The sequence below is a fragment of the Hemiscyllium ocellatum genome, chromosome 47, assembly GCF_020745735.1.
Source record: "Hemiscyllium ocellatum isolate sHemOce1 chromosome 47, sHemOce1.pat.X.cur, whole genome shotgun sequence".
NCBI classification, from domain to species: domain Eukaryota; kingdom Metazoa; phylum Chordata; class Chondrichthyes; order Orectolobiformes; family Hemiscylliidae; genus Hemiscyllium; species Hemiscyllium ocellatum.
Window position 1 is genome coordinate 14,425,493 of NC_083447.1, and position 15,897 is coordinate 14,441,389.

A 15,897-nucleotide genomic window follows, 5' to 3' on the forward strand; every position below is an offset into this window, starting at 1 on the left:
CTACATACCTGTTTTTGGAGGGAATGGATGCTTGAGTGTAGTGCCAATCAACAAGGCCGCTTTGTCCTGGATGGTGTCGAGTTTCTTGAGTCTTGGCTACACTCATCCAGGCAAGTGGGAAGTATTTGATCATGCTACTGCGATATAGATGGTGAACATGTTTTGAGGAGTCAGGAGGTGAGCCAGTATTCCTAGCCTCTGATCTGCTCTTGTAGCCGCTGTGTTTATGTGGTGAATCCAATTGAGTTTCTGATCAATGATAATCCCCAGGATGTTGAAAGTGGGGGATTCATTGATGGTAACACCATTGAATACCAAGGGGCAGTGGTTAGATTGTGACTTATTGGTGATGAAGTCTGGTTGAAGATTTGTAGCTCGGGTGTCCGTTGTTGTGGTTCTGTTCGCCGAGCTGGAAGTTTTTGCTGCAAACGTTTCGTTCCCTGGCTAGGGAACATCATCAGTGCTATTGGAGCCTCCTGAGAAGCGCTGCTTTGATGTTTCTTCCGGTATTTATAGTGGTTTGTTCTTGCCGCTTCCGGGTGTCAGTTTCAGCTGTAGTAGTTTGTATGTGGGGTCCAGGTTGATGTGTCTGTTGATGGATCTTCTTGTCGTTTCCGGGTGTCAGTTTCAGCTGTAGTGGTTTGTATATTGGGTCCAGGTCTATGTGTCTGTTAATGGAGTTTGTGGATGAATGCCATGCCTCTAGGAATTCCCTGGCTGTTCTCTGTCTGGCTTGTCCTATGATGGTAGTGTTTTCCCAGTCAAATTCATGTTCCTGGTTGTCTGAGTGTATGGCTACTAGGGATAGCTGATCGTTTCTTTTTGTGGCTAGCTGATGTTCGTGGATGCGGATTGTTAGCTGTCGTCCTGTTTGTCCTATATAGTGTTTTGTGCAGTCCTTGCATGGTATTTTGTAAACTACGTTAGTTTGGCTCGTGCTGGCTATTGGGTCCTTTGTTCTAGTGAGTTGTTGTCTGAGTGTGGAAGTTGGCTTGTGGGCTGTTATGAGTCCTAAGGGTCGCAGTAGTCTGGCTGTCAGTTCTGAGACGTTCCTGACATATGGTAGTGTGGCTAGTCCTTTTGGTTGTGGCATGTCCTCGTTCCGTGGTCTATCTCTTAGGCATCTGGTGATAAAGTTGCGTGGGTATCCGTTTTTGGCGAATACCTTGTATAGGTGTTCCTCTTTTCGCAGTTCTGGTGTACTGCAGTGTGTTGTGGCTCTTTTGAATAGTGTCCTGATGCAGCTTCGTTTGTGTGTGTTGGGGTGGTTACTTTCATAGTTTAGGACTTGGTCTGTGTGTGTTGGTTTCCTGTGTACCCTTGTGGTGAATTCTCCGTTGGGTGTTCTCTCTACTAACACGTCTAGGAATGGGAGTTGGCTATCCTTTTCCTCTTCTCTCGTGAATCGTATTCCTGTGAGTGTGTTATTGGTGTTGGTCATAGCCTGATATTTGTGTGGCATGAATGTTATTTGCCCCTTATCAGACCAAAGAGGAGAAAGTGAGGACTGCAGATGCTGGAGATCAGAGCTGAAAAATGTGTTGCTGGAAAAGCGCAGCAGGTCAGGCAGCATCTAAGGAGGAGGAGAATCGACGTTTCGGGCATAAGCCCTTGAAGAAGGGCTTATGCCCAAAACGTCGATTCTCCTGCTCCGTTGATGCTGCGCTTTTCCAGCAACACATTTTTCAGCCCTTGTCAGACCAGGCCTGGATATTGTTCAGATCTTGCTGCATTTGAACATGGACTGTTTCAGTATCTGAGGAGTCATGAATAATGCTGAACTTTGTGCAATCATTGGCGAACATCCCTACTTCTGACTTTTTAATAGAGGGAAGATCATTGATGAAGCAGCAGAAGATGGTTAGGCCTAGGACACTACCTTGAGGAACATTTTGCAGAAATGTCCTGAAGCTGGAACGGCTGACCTCCAAGAACCACAAACATCTTCCTAATGTCAGATATGACTGCAACCACTGGAGAGTTTACCCCCAGTACCAATTGATTCAAGTTTTGCTAGGGCTTCTTGATACCATGCTTGGTGGAATGCAGCCTTAATGTCAAGGCCTGTCATTCTTACCTCACCTCTGGAATTCAGCTCTTTTTCCATGTTTGGACCAAGGCTGCAATGAGGTCAGGAGCTGAGTGGCCCTAGCAGAACCCAAACTGGGCATCACTGATCAGGTTATTGCTGAGCAGGTGCTGCTTGATCGCACTGTTGATGACATCTTCCAACACTTTATTGATGATCGAAAGTAGATGGATGCGGCGGTCATTGACTGGGTTGGTTTGTCCTGCTATTTATGCACAGTACATACTTGGGCTATATTCCACATTGTTGAGTAGATACCAGTGTTTTAACTGCACTGGAACAGCTTAGCTAGGGGAGTGGCAAGTTCTGGAGCACAATTCTTCAGTACTATTTTTGGAATGTTGTCAGGACACATAGCCTTTGCAGTATCCAGTTTTTCCAATTGTTTTTTGATATCACGTGGAATAAATCGATGACTGAAGACTGGTATCTATAATGCTGGAGACCACTGGAGAAGCCAAGATGGATCATCCGCTTGTCATTTCTGGCTGAAATATGCTGTGAAAGCTTCAAGCTTATCTTTTGCACGAATGTGCTGGACTCTTCCATCATTGAGGATGGAGATATTTATGGAGCCTCCTCCTCCAGTGATTTGTTTAATTGTCCACCATCATTCATAACTGGATATTGCAGGATTGCAGAGCTTAGTTCTGATCTGTTGGTTGTGGGATCAGCTCTGTCTATCACTTGCTGCTTATGCTGTTTGGCGTGCAAGTAGTCCTGTTTTGGTATCTTCACCAGGTTGACACTCATCTTCAGGCTCCTCTTGGCCTGCCCTGCTGCAATCTTCATTGAACCAGCATTGATTCCCTGGTAATGGTTGACTGAGGATATGCTGGGCCACGAGGTTACAAATTGTGCAGGAGCACAGTTCTGCTACTGTTGATGACCCACAGCACCTCCTGGATACCCAGTCTTGAGTTGCTAGATCTGTTCAAAGTCTGTCCCATTTAGCATGGTGATAGTGCCACACAACAAGAATCCATGTGAGCAGAATTGAGGAACCGCAAAGGTGAAGAAACGATAGTTGGGGTTATGTACAGGCCTCCAAACATTAGTCAGGAGCTGGGGCACAAGATGCACCAGTACATAGAAACGATGTTTAGGAAAGGCAAGGTTACAGTGATCATGGGGAATTTCAACATGCAGGTGGACTGGGAAAATCAAGTTGGTAGAGGATTACAAGAAAAGGAATTTGTGGAATGTCTACGAGATGGCTTTTTGAAGCAGCTTGAGCCTAGTAGGGAACAGGCAATATTGGATTTAGTGTTGTGCACTGAAGCAGACTTGATAAGGGAGCTTAAGGTGAAGGAACCCTTGGGAAGCAGTGATTATAATATGATTGAATTTACTCTGCAATTTGAGAGGGAAAAGATAGGATCAGGAGTAACAGTATTACAGCTGATTAAAGGCAACTACAGAGGCACGAGGGTGGTGCTGGATAGAATTGACTGGGAGAGGAGCGTAGCAGGGAAGGCAATGGAACAGTAATGGCAGAAGTTTCTGGGAGTAATTCGGGTGACACAGCAGAGAATCATCCTGAGGGAAAAGAAGCCTGGTACAGTGAGGATGAGGCAACCATAGCTGACTAGGGAAGTCTTGGGTAGCATAAAAACAAAAGAGAAAGCATATAATGTGACAAAGGAAAGTGGGAGCTTACAAAGACCAACTGAGGACAACAAAAAAAGAAATGAGGAGGGAGAAGATTAAATATGAGGGTAAGCTAGCTAAAGGAAAACTGTAAGAGTTTTTTAGATGTTTAAAGGGCAAAAGAGAGGCAAAAGTGGACATTGGGCTGCTTGAAAATTATGCTGAGAGATAGTAATGGGAACAGGGAAATGGCTGAAGAATTGAACAATTACTTTGCATCAATCTTCACGATGGAAGACACAAGTAATGTTCCAAAAATTCAAGAGAGTAAGGGGGCAGAACTAAATATGGTGACCATCACCAAGGACAAGGTACGAGAAAAACTGGCCTGAAGGTGGATAAGTCACCTGGACCAGATGCACTACACACCAGAGTTCTAAGGGAGATAGTTGAAGAGATGGTGGAGGATTTGTCGTGATCTTTCAGGAGTCATTGGTATTAGGGAGGGTGCCAGAGGACTAGAAAATCGCTATTGTGACACCCTTGTTTAAAAACGGATTAAGCCAAAAGATGGATAATTACAGACCAATTAGCCTAACCTCAGTTGTGAGTAAGATTTGAAATCCATTGAGAAGAATGAGATTTCTGAATATTTGGAAGTGTATGGTAAAATAGGTAAAGTCAGCATGGTTTCATCAAGCCTTCCTTACTATTGACTGAATGTGTAAGTTTCCCTTGAGAGAATGCTGGACTAAACTTCCAAGTCTCTTTGTACTTCAGACTTCTGAATTTTCTCCTCATTTAGAAAATAGTCCATGCCTCTATTCTTCCTACCAAAGTGCACGACCTCACATTTTCCCACGTTGTACTCCATCTTCCACTTCTTTGCCCACTCTCCTAACCTGTCCAAATGCTTCCTCAGTCTCCCCACCTCCTAAATGCCAACTGTTTCGTCAAGTCAATTCTACCCACCTCCTCCCTCATGCCTCTGTATTTGCCTATATTCAGCTGCAATACCATTACCTCTGATTCTATCTTCTCCCTCTCAAATTGCAGAGTAAATTCAATCATATTATGATCACTGCCTCCTAAGGCTTCCTTCATCTTAAGCTCCCTTATCAAGTCTGATTCATCAAGGGGAATCTTGCCTGACAAATCTGCTAGAATTTTTTGAGAAATTAATGAGCAGGCTAGACCAAGGAGAGCCAATGGATGTTATCTACCTGGACTTCAAGAAGGCCCTTGATGAGGTGGCATACAGGAAGCGACTGAGTAAAATAGAGGCCCATGGTGTTAGAGCTAAGGTGCTAGCATGGATCAAAACTTGGCTGTCTGGCAGAAAGCAGAGATTGGGGATAAAAAAGTTCTTCTCAAGATGGCAGACAGTGACAAGTGGTGTTCCACAAGGGTCAATGCTGGAACCACAACTTTTCACTTTATACATTAACAATCTAGATGAAGGAACTAAGGGCATTCTCGCTGAGTTTGCAGGTGATACAAAGATAGGTATAGGGACAGGTAGCATGAGGGGGGAAGGGGAGGAGGCTGAAGAAGGATTTGGACAAGTTAGGAAAGTGGGCAAAGAAGTGGAAGATGGAGTTCAACATGGGAAAGTGTGAGGTCATGCACTTCAATAGGAAGAATAGTGGCATGGACTATTTTTTAAATGGGGAGAAAATTCAGAAGTCTGAACTACGAAGAGGCTTGAGAGTTCTAGTTCAGAGTTCTCTCAAGGTAAACTTGCAGGTTTGAATAAGTAGTTAGGAAGGCAAATGCAGTGTTGGCATTTGTTTTGAGAGGGCTTGAATATAAAAGCAAGGATGTACTTCTGAGGCTCTATAAGGCTCAGGTCAGACCATATTTGGAGTATTGTATGCAGTTTTAGGCCCCATATTTCAGGAAAGATGTACTGGCCCTGATGCATGTTCAGAGAATGGTCCCTGGAGTGAAAATGTTAACATATGAGGAATGTTTGAGGACTTTAGGTCTATAGTCGAAAGGTGAAGACGGATCTAATTGAAACATACAGAATACTGAGTGGCCTAGACAGAGTGGATGTTGGAAAGGTGTTTCCATTGTTAGTAGCGACTCAGAGCTGAGGGCACAGCTTTAGAGTAAAGGAAAGACCTTTTAGAATGGAGGTAGGGAGAAACTTCTTCAGCCAGAGAGTAATGAATCTATGGAATTCATTGCCACTGAACACTGTAGAGGCCAGGTCATTGAATATGTTTAAGACTGTGATAGATAGAACATAGAACATAGAAAAATACAGCACAGTACAGGCCCTTTGGCCCTCGATGTTGCGCCGATCCAAGCCCACCTAACCTTCACTAGCCCACTATCCTCCATATGCCTATCCAATGCCCGTTTAAATGCCCATAAAGAGGGAGAGTCCACCACTGCTACTGGCAGGGCATTCCATGAACTCACGACTCGCTGAGTAAAGAATCTACCCCTAACATCTGTCCTATATCTACCACCCATTAATTTAAAGCTATGCCCCCTCGTAATAGCTGACTCCATACGTGGAAAAAGGTTCTCATGGTCAACCCTATCTAAACCCCTAATCATCTTGTATACCTCTATCAAGTCACCCCTAAACCTTTTTTTCTCCACTGAAAACAGCCCCAAGTGCCTCAGCCTTTCCTCATACGATCTTCCTACCATACCAGGCAACATCCTGGTAAATCTCCTCTGCTCCCGTTCCAGTGCCTCCACATCCTTCCTATAGTATGGCGACCAAAACTGCACACAATACTCCAGATGCAGCCGCACCAAGTCTTATACAACTGCAACATGACCTCAGGACTCCGGAACTCAATTTCTCTACCAATAAAAGCCAGTATACCATATGCCTTCTTCACAGCACTATTTACCTGGGTGTCAACTTTTAGAGATCTGTGTACATGGACACCAAGATCCCCCTGCTCATCCACACTACCAAGTATCCGACCATTAGCCCAGTACCCCATTTTCTTGTTACTCTTACCAAAGTGAGTCACTTCACACTTAGATAGGTTCTTAAATATCAGGGGGATCAAGGTTAACGGGGAGAAAGCGGGAGAATAGGGTTAAGAAACTTACCAGCCATGATTGAATAATAGAGCAGACCTGATGGGCTGATTGGCATAATTTCTGCTCTTGTATCTTATGGTCTTGTATCACGATGAAGTTTCTTTTCAATGTAAAGGTGGGACTTCACAAGGATTGTGCAGAGATCACTGTTCCTGATACTGTCATGGACAGATGCATCTGCAGCTGGCGGCTTGGTAAGGATGAGGTCAAGTATGTTTCCCCTCTTATCGGTTCCCTGACCATTTGCTGCAGACCCAGTCTAGAACCCGACCAGCTCAATCAGTCATACTGCTTTTGAGTCATTTTTGGTGGTGGACATTGAAATCATCCAGAGTTGAGACTGTGGTGCTGGAATATCCAAGGAGGTCAGGCAATATCCAAGGAGCAGGAGAACTGACATTTCAGGCATCAGCCCTTCATCAGGAATCCCCCAGTCAGAGTATATTTTGTGCCTTGCCATCCTCAGTGCTTCCTCTAAGTATTGTTCAACATGAAGGAGTACTGATTCATCAACTAATGAAGGCCAGTATGTGGTAAGCAGTAAAAGGTTTTCTTTCCCAAGTTTAATCTGAAGCACGAGATTTTGTGTGGTTCAGAGTCAATGTTGAGGACTCTAGGGCAACTTGACTGTATACTGCTGTGCTGCCACTTCTGCCAGGTCTGTCCTGCTGGTGAAACAGGACAGACTTAGGGATAGTGATCGTGGTGCCTGAGGTATGATTCAATGAGTATGACTTTGTTAGGCTGCAACTTAACTAGTCTGTGATACAGCTCTTCCAATTTTGGCACTAGCCCCCAAGTATTAATAAGGAGGACCCTGCATGGTCGACAGGGCTGTTTCTGTTGCTGTCTTTTTTTGTGCCTAGATTGATGCCAAGTGATCCATCTGGTTTCATTTCTTTGCAGTGTTCCAGTGAAGCTCATTGCAAACTGGAGGAACAGCATCTCATCTTCCGACTAGGCATGTTACAGCCTGTCGATCTCAACATTGAATTCAACAACTTCAGATGATTATCCCATCTCAACCCCTCTATTTTCATTCTGCTCTGTAATTTTATTTTTTTGAAATATATAAATTCTTTTCACTGTTCTGTATCTCTTATTTCTTGATTGTCTCCTTTTCTCTCAATCACCACTCTCCCATCACCTTTTTCCTCTCCTCTTCCCCCGTTGCTACCCTTCTCCCCTGTTTTCCATTTTGCCTCTGCTTCACCCATCCCCCCATTCCCCACATATTTTGTCACATCGCACTGGCTTCAGCCTTGGTCATTCACAGCTCCTAATCCCCCTATAATCTCTCTATGCACTCTTATTATCACCTCTTGATTGCTACCATTGCTTTTGGAGCCATGACTCACCTTCTCTCAGCCTAGTGTAAATACCTCCCTATTTCTCCTTTTTTTAACTTTTACAAAGGGTCAGTTAGATTCGAAACGTCAGCATTTTTCTTTCCTTACAGATGCTGCCAGACTTGCTGAGATTTTCCAGCATTTTCTCTTTTTTGATTTCATTTCTTTGAGACTTTGTAGTGATTAGTACAGCTGAATGGTTTGCTCAGCCATTTCAGAGGGCAGTTGAGAGTCAACCACATTGCTGTAGGTCTGGAGTCATGTGTAGGTCAGACCAGGTGAGGATGGCAGATTTCTTTTCCTAAAGGACATTAGTGAACCAGAGGGATTTTTCTGACAATCGACAATGTTCTGTTTTTGTTGAATTCTAATTCCACCATTTGCTGTGGTGGGATTCGAACCTGAGTCCCAAGAACATTAGTTCAGTTTCTGGATTAATAGTCTAGCAATAATACCACTAAGCCATCACTTACCCCTATGTGCATCTTAAGGGGACTGTTGCTTGTATGCAGCCTTTTTTGTTTCCTGTGCAGTATACTCCCAATTTTATATACTAGTTTACCAATGCAGCTTAGAGTGAAGATTATTCTCCTCAGAAAACCAGCTGTTGACTCCTTGCAAAGTACTGGCCCATCTTCATTATCCCATTCCTGTCCAATATCCTTGAATCTGTTTCAACCTTCCATATCTATAGCCATCTTTCTCAGAATTCCATTTTAAAAGCCCATATTTTTCACAGATATTTTGAGCATCTGCCTTAATATCACCCGATGTGATTTGGTGCCAAATTTTGTTCTGCGTTGTGTCTGTAAAGTACCTTCTGCTAGAGGCAAGGTGGTGAAGTGTACATTGGAGCCAACTATTGCACTTTTTTAAATAAGCATTTATTAGCAGTTATTTACATTGTAAATATATGCTTTCTAAAGCAACCACCAAAGTTTTCAGTCTGCTCCTATTTAAAGTTGTATATAATTTTTCTAGGTTCTATAGATGCAAGTGTGGAAATGGAAAACCTATATCACTTGGCCATACTTTCAAAAGCTCTGGAACAGAAATTGGAACCCCACATAATATTATGAGGTAGAAAAACCTGAGTAGATAATTCACTGAACCCAGCTGAACAGGAGCAATTGGCAACAGAAAGAAGGACCCAAGAGCACTCATATTGCTACACTAGCCAAGTGTAAATTTTCGAGGCTCAGCTTTCCAGAGAAAAGTACTTTGCATGGACTAGAAATCAGTAAATGCATCGAACATGGGTGCCAGATAGCTTTTGCAACATGTACAAGATAGCAAAGGCGACCACTACCTTTTGTTGTGAGGTACTGATGCATAGTATTGCCACTGTACAATCAAATATGAAGCATGTGGTCACCTCAGTGAATGCTGTATCTAGTTCATCTTAGCAGGAATGCTAATATAGATGCTGTGTAGATAATCACTACTTTATAGAGGCAGGCAACTTGAATGGTTAGGCTCTTCAGTCAAATCAATTACAAAACACTGATTAGATAAAAAAAAATTTCTCACAGAATTGTCAGTTTTTGGAACTGTGTTCTTGAAAATATTGGAACCACTGTCCTTGAACATTTCTAGGCAGAACTAGGTAGAGTCTTGTTAAATGAAGGATGCAAGGTTATTGGGATAGAAGAAAATGTGGATTTCCAGTTGCACTCAGATCAGCCATGAATTATGGAGTATTCTTGAGGTGTTCAATGGTCTACTTTAGCTCATATGTTCACAAGTATCTCCTGCAGTTCAGTGGGAATAAGAGCTATCATCTGATTAGATTGATAGTTCGGAATGAGACTGAAATATATTGCCATCTCTTCCAGAAAGTCATGCTATTTATACTTTTTTATCTGTTGTATAAGGGCATCAGGACCCAAGAACAACCTTGGGATCATGTCACTAGATATCACGCTTTACTACACTACATCACTTTCTAGAATGAGAAAGAGTCTTAGGAGCAAATAGACATGAACACGTAACGAAGATAGATTCATTCTTACCTCGTATTAATATAGTAGTTGGTACTTCGAAGTCGAAGTCTTAACTTTGCCTGCATCTTGATTAGTGTGTCTCCAACTCAAGCTCAAAGCTTTATACCAAATCACACAATGAAAACTCCACTTGACCAATGTCCATGTTAGCGCCAGAATCACAGCTTCCTTTCCTGCTTTAGCTGCTGTTAAGATGTTGTTGCATAACGCTAGAATCCCTTTGGCCTTTGCTACTGGATGCCACTTACATCTTCAAAATCAGTAATGAAGGCAAAATTTCCATTCCAAGAAGATATTAAGTAGAGGATAAGGAACTAACTTGCTGCTGCCAAACACTTTAATAAGCCTCATCTGAGCAGCAGCATTCTTCCACCTCCACTTTTATAGTGATTTGTTCCAAGTCAGGATGCTGTGTGACCTGCAGGGAAATTTGAAAGTGGTTGTGTTCTCCTGCATCAGTTACTGTTTTCCTGTAGGGGATAAGGGCTGCAGATTTGGAAGGTGCTGCTGAAGGAGCCATGGTAAATTTCGACATTGCATCTTGTATATCATACTGTCAAGCATCAGTGGTGAAGGGAGTGAATGTTACAGATGGTGGATGCAGTGTCAATCAAGTGAATTGCTTTGTCCTAGATGTTGTCATACATATCAAGTGCTATACGTAACAGTGAAAGAAAACATTCTTGCTGATTCCTCTTCTTAATTGTAAAGGCATTTAAAATTGATTTTGTTATTGTGGCAATATTCCATGTATGTGGAACCTGTCAGCACTGCAGTTATATTGATAGAAACTACCTGTACCATTTAGGCGAAAGTAGATGCTAGAGATCAAGTCTAGATTAGAGTGGTGCTAGAAAAGCTCAGCAGGTCAGGCAACATCCAAGGAGCAGGAAATTCGACACTCTGGGCAAAAGCCCCTCATCAACACCACTCTACCTGTACCATATACCTAGAAATCTAAGCATTTTAGGAGAAAGTGCACCCAGACCAATCTTTCAAGAGTCCATCCATCTCCTAGTCAACTGTCTGTGCAAATAAGTCAATGCAAGTTTAAAGCGAAAGATTATTAAACTTTCCTCAAGATTCTGGACCACTTCCTCTCCTGTTCCCATGCCATTAGATCATCATGCCTTGCAGCTAATCACCCTCCTGTAACTTGCCAAATCCTTTCAGTGTTACCGAAGTAACAACTCTCCTCCCAACCCTCCCACTTGACTCAGTCCTTATAATGGTTAAACAGAGATTCTTTTAGAATGCTGAGGAATTCCTTGAACTGTTGGATACCCAGTTGTAGTGAAAATCAGTCTACAGAAAATCTTTTTAAACATGTTAAAAGCAAATTGCTGACTAATGCAAACTTGGCTATTTTATTTTAGTTACAATCTTGGTGCAACGTGGCTTGCTGTGCCAGGGGTTCCAAGTTACTCCCTTATTCGCTACTTTATAACTTCTTGGAATGGAGATTTTGCCTTTGTGACTGATGTTGAAGAGGTAAGTGGTATTTTAGCAATGTTCATCTGCTAAATTTCCTAAAATACAAATCAGTATGAGATAGTACAATGAGAAGAGTCTATTTAACTTATCAATCCATATGTTCCAAAGATCATGTGCATTTTGTTCTCTTACAGAAGTCAGCTAACTACCATAATTTCCTGAATTTTTGTTTAATTCATGGGATATGGGTGTCACTGGCTAGGCCAGCATTAATTGCCCGTCCCTAATTGCCTAGGGGGCAGTTAAGAGTTAGCCACATTAATGTGGGTCTGTAGTCACATGTAGACCAGACCAGGTAAGGATGGTAGTTTCCTTCCCAAAAGGACATTAGTGAACCAGATGGGCTTTTCCAACAACCAAAATCAGTTTCATGGTCATTATGAGACCCTTAATTCCAGATTTTTAATTTAATCCAAATCATTACCACTTGAGGATTTGAACCCAGGTTCCAGATCAGTTTGAGGTCTCTGGATGAATAGTCTAGTGATAATACCACTGTGCCATTGCCTCCCCTTGATATGAGATTAGCATATAATATGGCGGGACCTCTCTAATGAAAGTGATGCTAGGCTCTTGTCAGCATTGCAGAAAGTGCGGACTGCAGATGCTGGAGATCAGAGCTGAAAAATGTGTTGCTGGAAAAGCTCAGCAGATCAGGCAGCATCAAAGGTGCAGGAGAATCGATGTTTCGGGCATAAGCCCTTCTTCAGGAATGAGGAGGATGTGCCAAGCAGGCTAAGATAAAAAGTAGGGAGGAGGGACTTGGGGGGAGGGGCGTTGGGAATGCGATAAATGGAAGGAGAGGTCGGGAAGAAGATTGCAGGTCAAGAAGGTGGTGGCTGAACACTTAACTCCCCCTCCCACTCCGCCAAGGACATGCAGATCCTTGGCCTCCTCCATCGCCAGACCATGGCAACACAACACCTGGAGGAAGAGCGCTTCATCTTCCGCCTAGGAACCCTCCAACCACAAGGGATGAATGCAGATTTCTCCAGCTTCCTCATTTGCCCTCCCCCCACCTTATCTCAGTCCCAACCCTCGGACTCAACACCCCCTTCTTGACCTGCAATCTTCTTCCCGACCTCTCCACCCCCACCACCTTTCTGGCCTATCACCCTCACCTTAACCTTCTTCCACCTATCGCATTCCTAACGCCCCTCCCCCCAAGTCCCTCCTCCTTACCTTTTATCTTAGCCTGCTTGGCACACTCTCCTCGTTCCTGAAGAACGGCTTATGCCCGAAATGTCGATTCTCCTGCTCCTTGGATGCTGCCTGACCTGTGCTTTTCCAGGAACACATTTTTCAGCTCTTGTCAGCATTCCCAAGTTAAGTTCCATACAGATTCTCCCTGATTGGTAGGCATTACTTTAAGAAGATATGGTTAAATTCTGCTGGATAATTTACTGTAGGCAATGATCAGAATTTCTATAATAGTAAAAAATGCTCAGAAAGCACAAAGTGGTCTTTGAGCAAAGAGGACCAAATGATTAAATATCACAGGTTGTCATCAAGGCAAATGGAAATGTGTAGCCAACATTTTGCAAATCTGTGCCAGTGTCTTATGCCTCATAAGTGGTTAGCACTGCTGCCTCACAGCACCAGGGTCCCAGGTTTGATTCCAGCCTCTGGCAATTGTCTGTGTGGTGTTTGCACATTCTCCCTGTGTCTGTGTGGGCTTACTCTGGGTGCTCCAGTTTCCTTTCACCATCCAAAGATGTGCAGGTCAGGTGAATTGGCCATGCTAAATTGCCCATAGTGTTAGGTGCATTAGTCAGAGAGAGAAAGGATCTGGGTGGGTTACTCTTCAGAGGGTCGGTGTGGACTGGTTGGGCTGAAGGGCCTGTTTCCACAGTGTAGGTAATCTAATCTAATCTAGAAGCAATAAGTGAAGAGTTGGATAGAGAAGTAAGAACAGGCAATGAAGAAAGTGATGAACAGTGAATGGGCAGCACTTGTTATATTACTTTGCAAAACAGACAGATCTGTTCAGATTTGTTGGAAATTTTAAGTAAGTTATTAATAAAGTGATTGGGCATGATATTAGATTAGATTACTTACAGTGTGGAAACAGGCCCTTCGGCCCAACAAGTCCACACCGACCCACCGAAGTGCAACCCACCCATACATTTACCCCTTACCTAACACTACGGGCAATTTAGCATGGCCAATTCACCTGACCTGCACATCTTTGGACTGTGGGAGGAAACCGGAGCACCCGGAGGAAACCCACACAGACATGGGGAGAACATGCAAACTCCACACAGTCAGTCACCTGAGGCGGGAACTGAACCCGGGTCTCTGGCGCTGTGAGGCAGCAGGGCTAATCACTGTGCCACTGTGCTGCCCACAATTATCCATTGCCTAGTAGTGAAGCATTGTTTTCTAATTTAGCCAATGGGAAAGTGTTCAGTAAATAGTTCTATTGAGTTTACATTTGCAATTAGAATTAACTGAAAGAGAAGAATATGCTTAACATTCATAAACACAAGGATTGTACCATTGTGAAAGATTAATGTTTGTGACTCTTGAAATGGCATGAATGGAGTAAGTTCCTTGTTAAATGTCATCCTAATTAGAAGGAACAGCATATTTTAAGATTAGAGAAAATCCAAGATGAACTTCAAAATTGTAGCATTCAAAAGTATTACTATCCACCCAAAGCAAGAGATAGTTGAGGGGATTTGAAGTGAACAAACTTTTGAGTAACAATTCTATTTGGGCCCACTGACTCCAACGGACAATTGGATTTAATACACAATGCCTCACCACAATATTTAGATGTAGTGTAACCTCACATAATACAAGTTGGTGTGGAGAGGTCTGTAGCATATGCTTTTTTGTACTTTCACAGAATCAGAACAATATTACTCAATGTTGAGAAAGAGACATTATCCATCATATATGATGTTGAATGACTCAGGTCAGTATGTGATAAACGATTTGTGACTACTGGAATGACAACTAGACATGATTAGGCACTGATAAGTGGCAAGTAACATTCATGTTTCACAGGTGCCAGGTAATGACCATCTCTTACAAGAGAATCTAAGCATTACCTCCTTGTCATTCAATGACATTACAATTAAGGAATCCCCACTATCAGCACTCTAGGATTACCACTGACCAGAAACTAAATTGGATGAGCCATATGAATATACTAGCTATTAGAGCAGAGGCTAGGAATTCCAAGGCAGGTAACTCAGCTCCTGTCTCTTCATTGCCTGTTAACAAGACTCAAGTCAGTAAAGTGTTGGAATATTGTCTACTTATCTCAATGAGTGCAGCTTCAATTACACTCAAGAAGCTGGACACTATTCAGAACTAAGCAACCTGTTTGATTGGTATCCCATTTTCCACCTTCAAAATTTGCCATTGATATATATTGCCAATTATATGTACCATCTACAAGATGTACTACGTCAATTCACCAGGTCTCCACTAACTGTACCTTCCAATCTGCGACTCCTACCACCCTAGATGAGCAAGGGTAACAGATGCATGGGAACATCCCCTCTAGCAAGTTTTCCTCCAAGCCACTCACCATCCTGTCTTATCATATATTGCCATTCCTTTGCTGTCTCTGGGTCAAACTTCTGGAACTCCTTTCCTAATGTGTGCAAGGTATATGGGCAGCTAACATTGAAAATACTGTAACAGGGACATTTTACATGCACACACAGCAACCCAGTTCACGGACTGGACCAGGCTGCACCTCAGGACTGCTCACTTGCACTGTTGGCACTCATTCACTTTGTGCCTACCTGCATTATTACACCAATCATACCTTGTTAGTACATTGCCTGTTAGTACATTGGCAGTACTTTAGCCAGAACCAAAGGCTTTCAGTACTGCTGATTTGAGGTGCTGTTTAGCACAGACACTCAGGTAGGATGATTGCTATGCTTTTTAGTAAGGATCTGTCCAGGGGAAGATAGTTTGAGGTAAAGGACCAGCTGGGGTCTTGTGCTATTTGTGTCCACTGCAAGCTACCTTCCTAGCCACCACTTTCACTTCTCTAGATGCAAAGTCCTACTGGAAAATGGCTATAACAACACCTACAGTGGGGGAATAAGTATTAATGTGATGGATGAAAGCTCATGATCCACATTACATTGTGCTCCAAAAAAAAGACCTGTTGCTAAGCCTATTTGTTATGTATTCAGAGTGAGGGTACTTAAGGGTCAGATGCTGGTCAAAGCTGATTTCGCCATTCTGTTGGTGCTTACAAATTAAATTTGGGCAACCCAATAATGTTGAATTTATCAACAATAATGGTACAATACATCACTGTGAACCA

At 42.9% G+C, this 15,897-nt stretch overlaps 1 protein-coding gene across 1 annotated transcript in view; it reads left to right on the forward strand.

Moving 5' to 3' along the window:
• The window catches only part of LOC132836636 (cation channel sperm-associated auxiliary subunit gamma-like), a 265,261-nt gene that overhangs the window by 122,458 nt on the left and 126,906 nt on the right, over window positions 1–15,897 (forward strand). Inside the window, exon 7 of the mRNA XM_060856028.1 lies at window positions 11,483–11,597. Coding sequence (XP_060712011.1) covers window positions 11,483–11,597 — 115 coding nt within the window. The remainder of the gene's footprint in view (window positions 1–11,482; window positions 11,598–15,897) is intronic.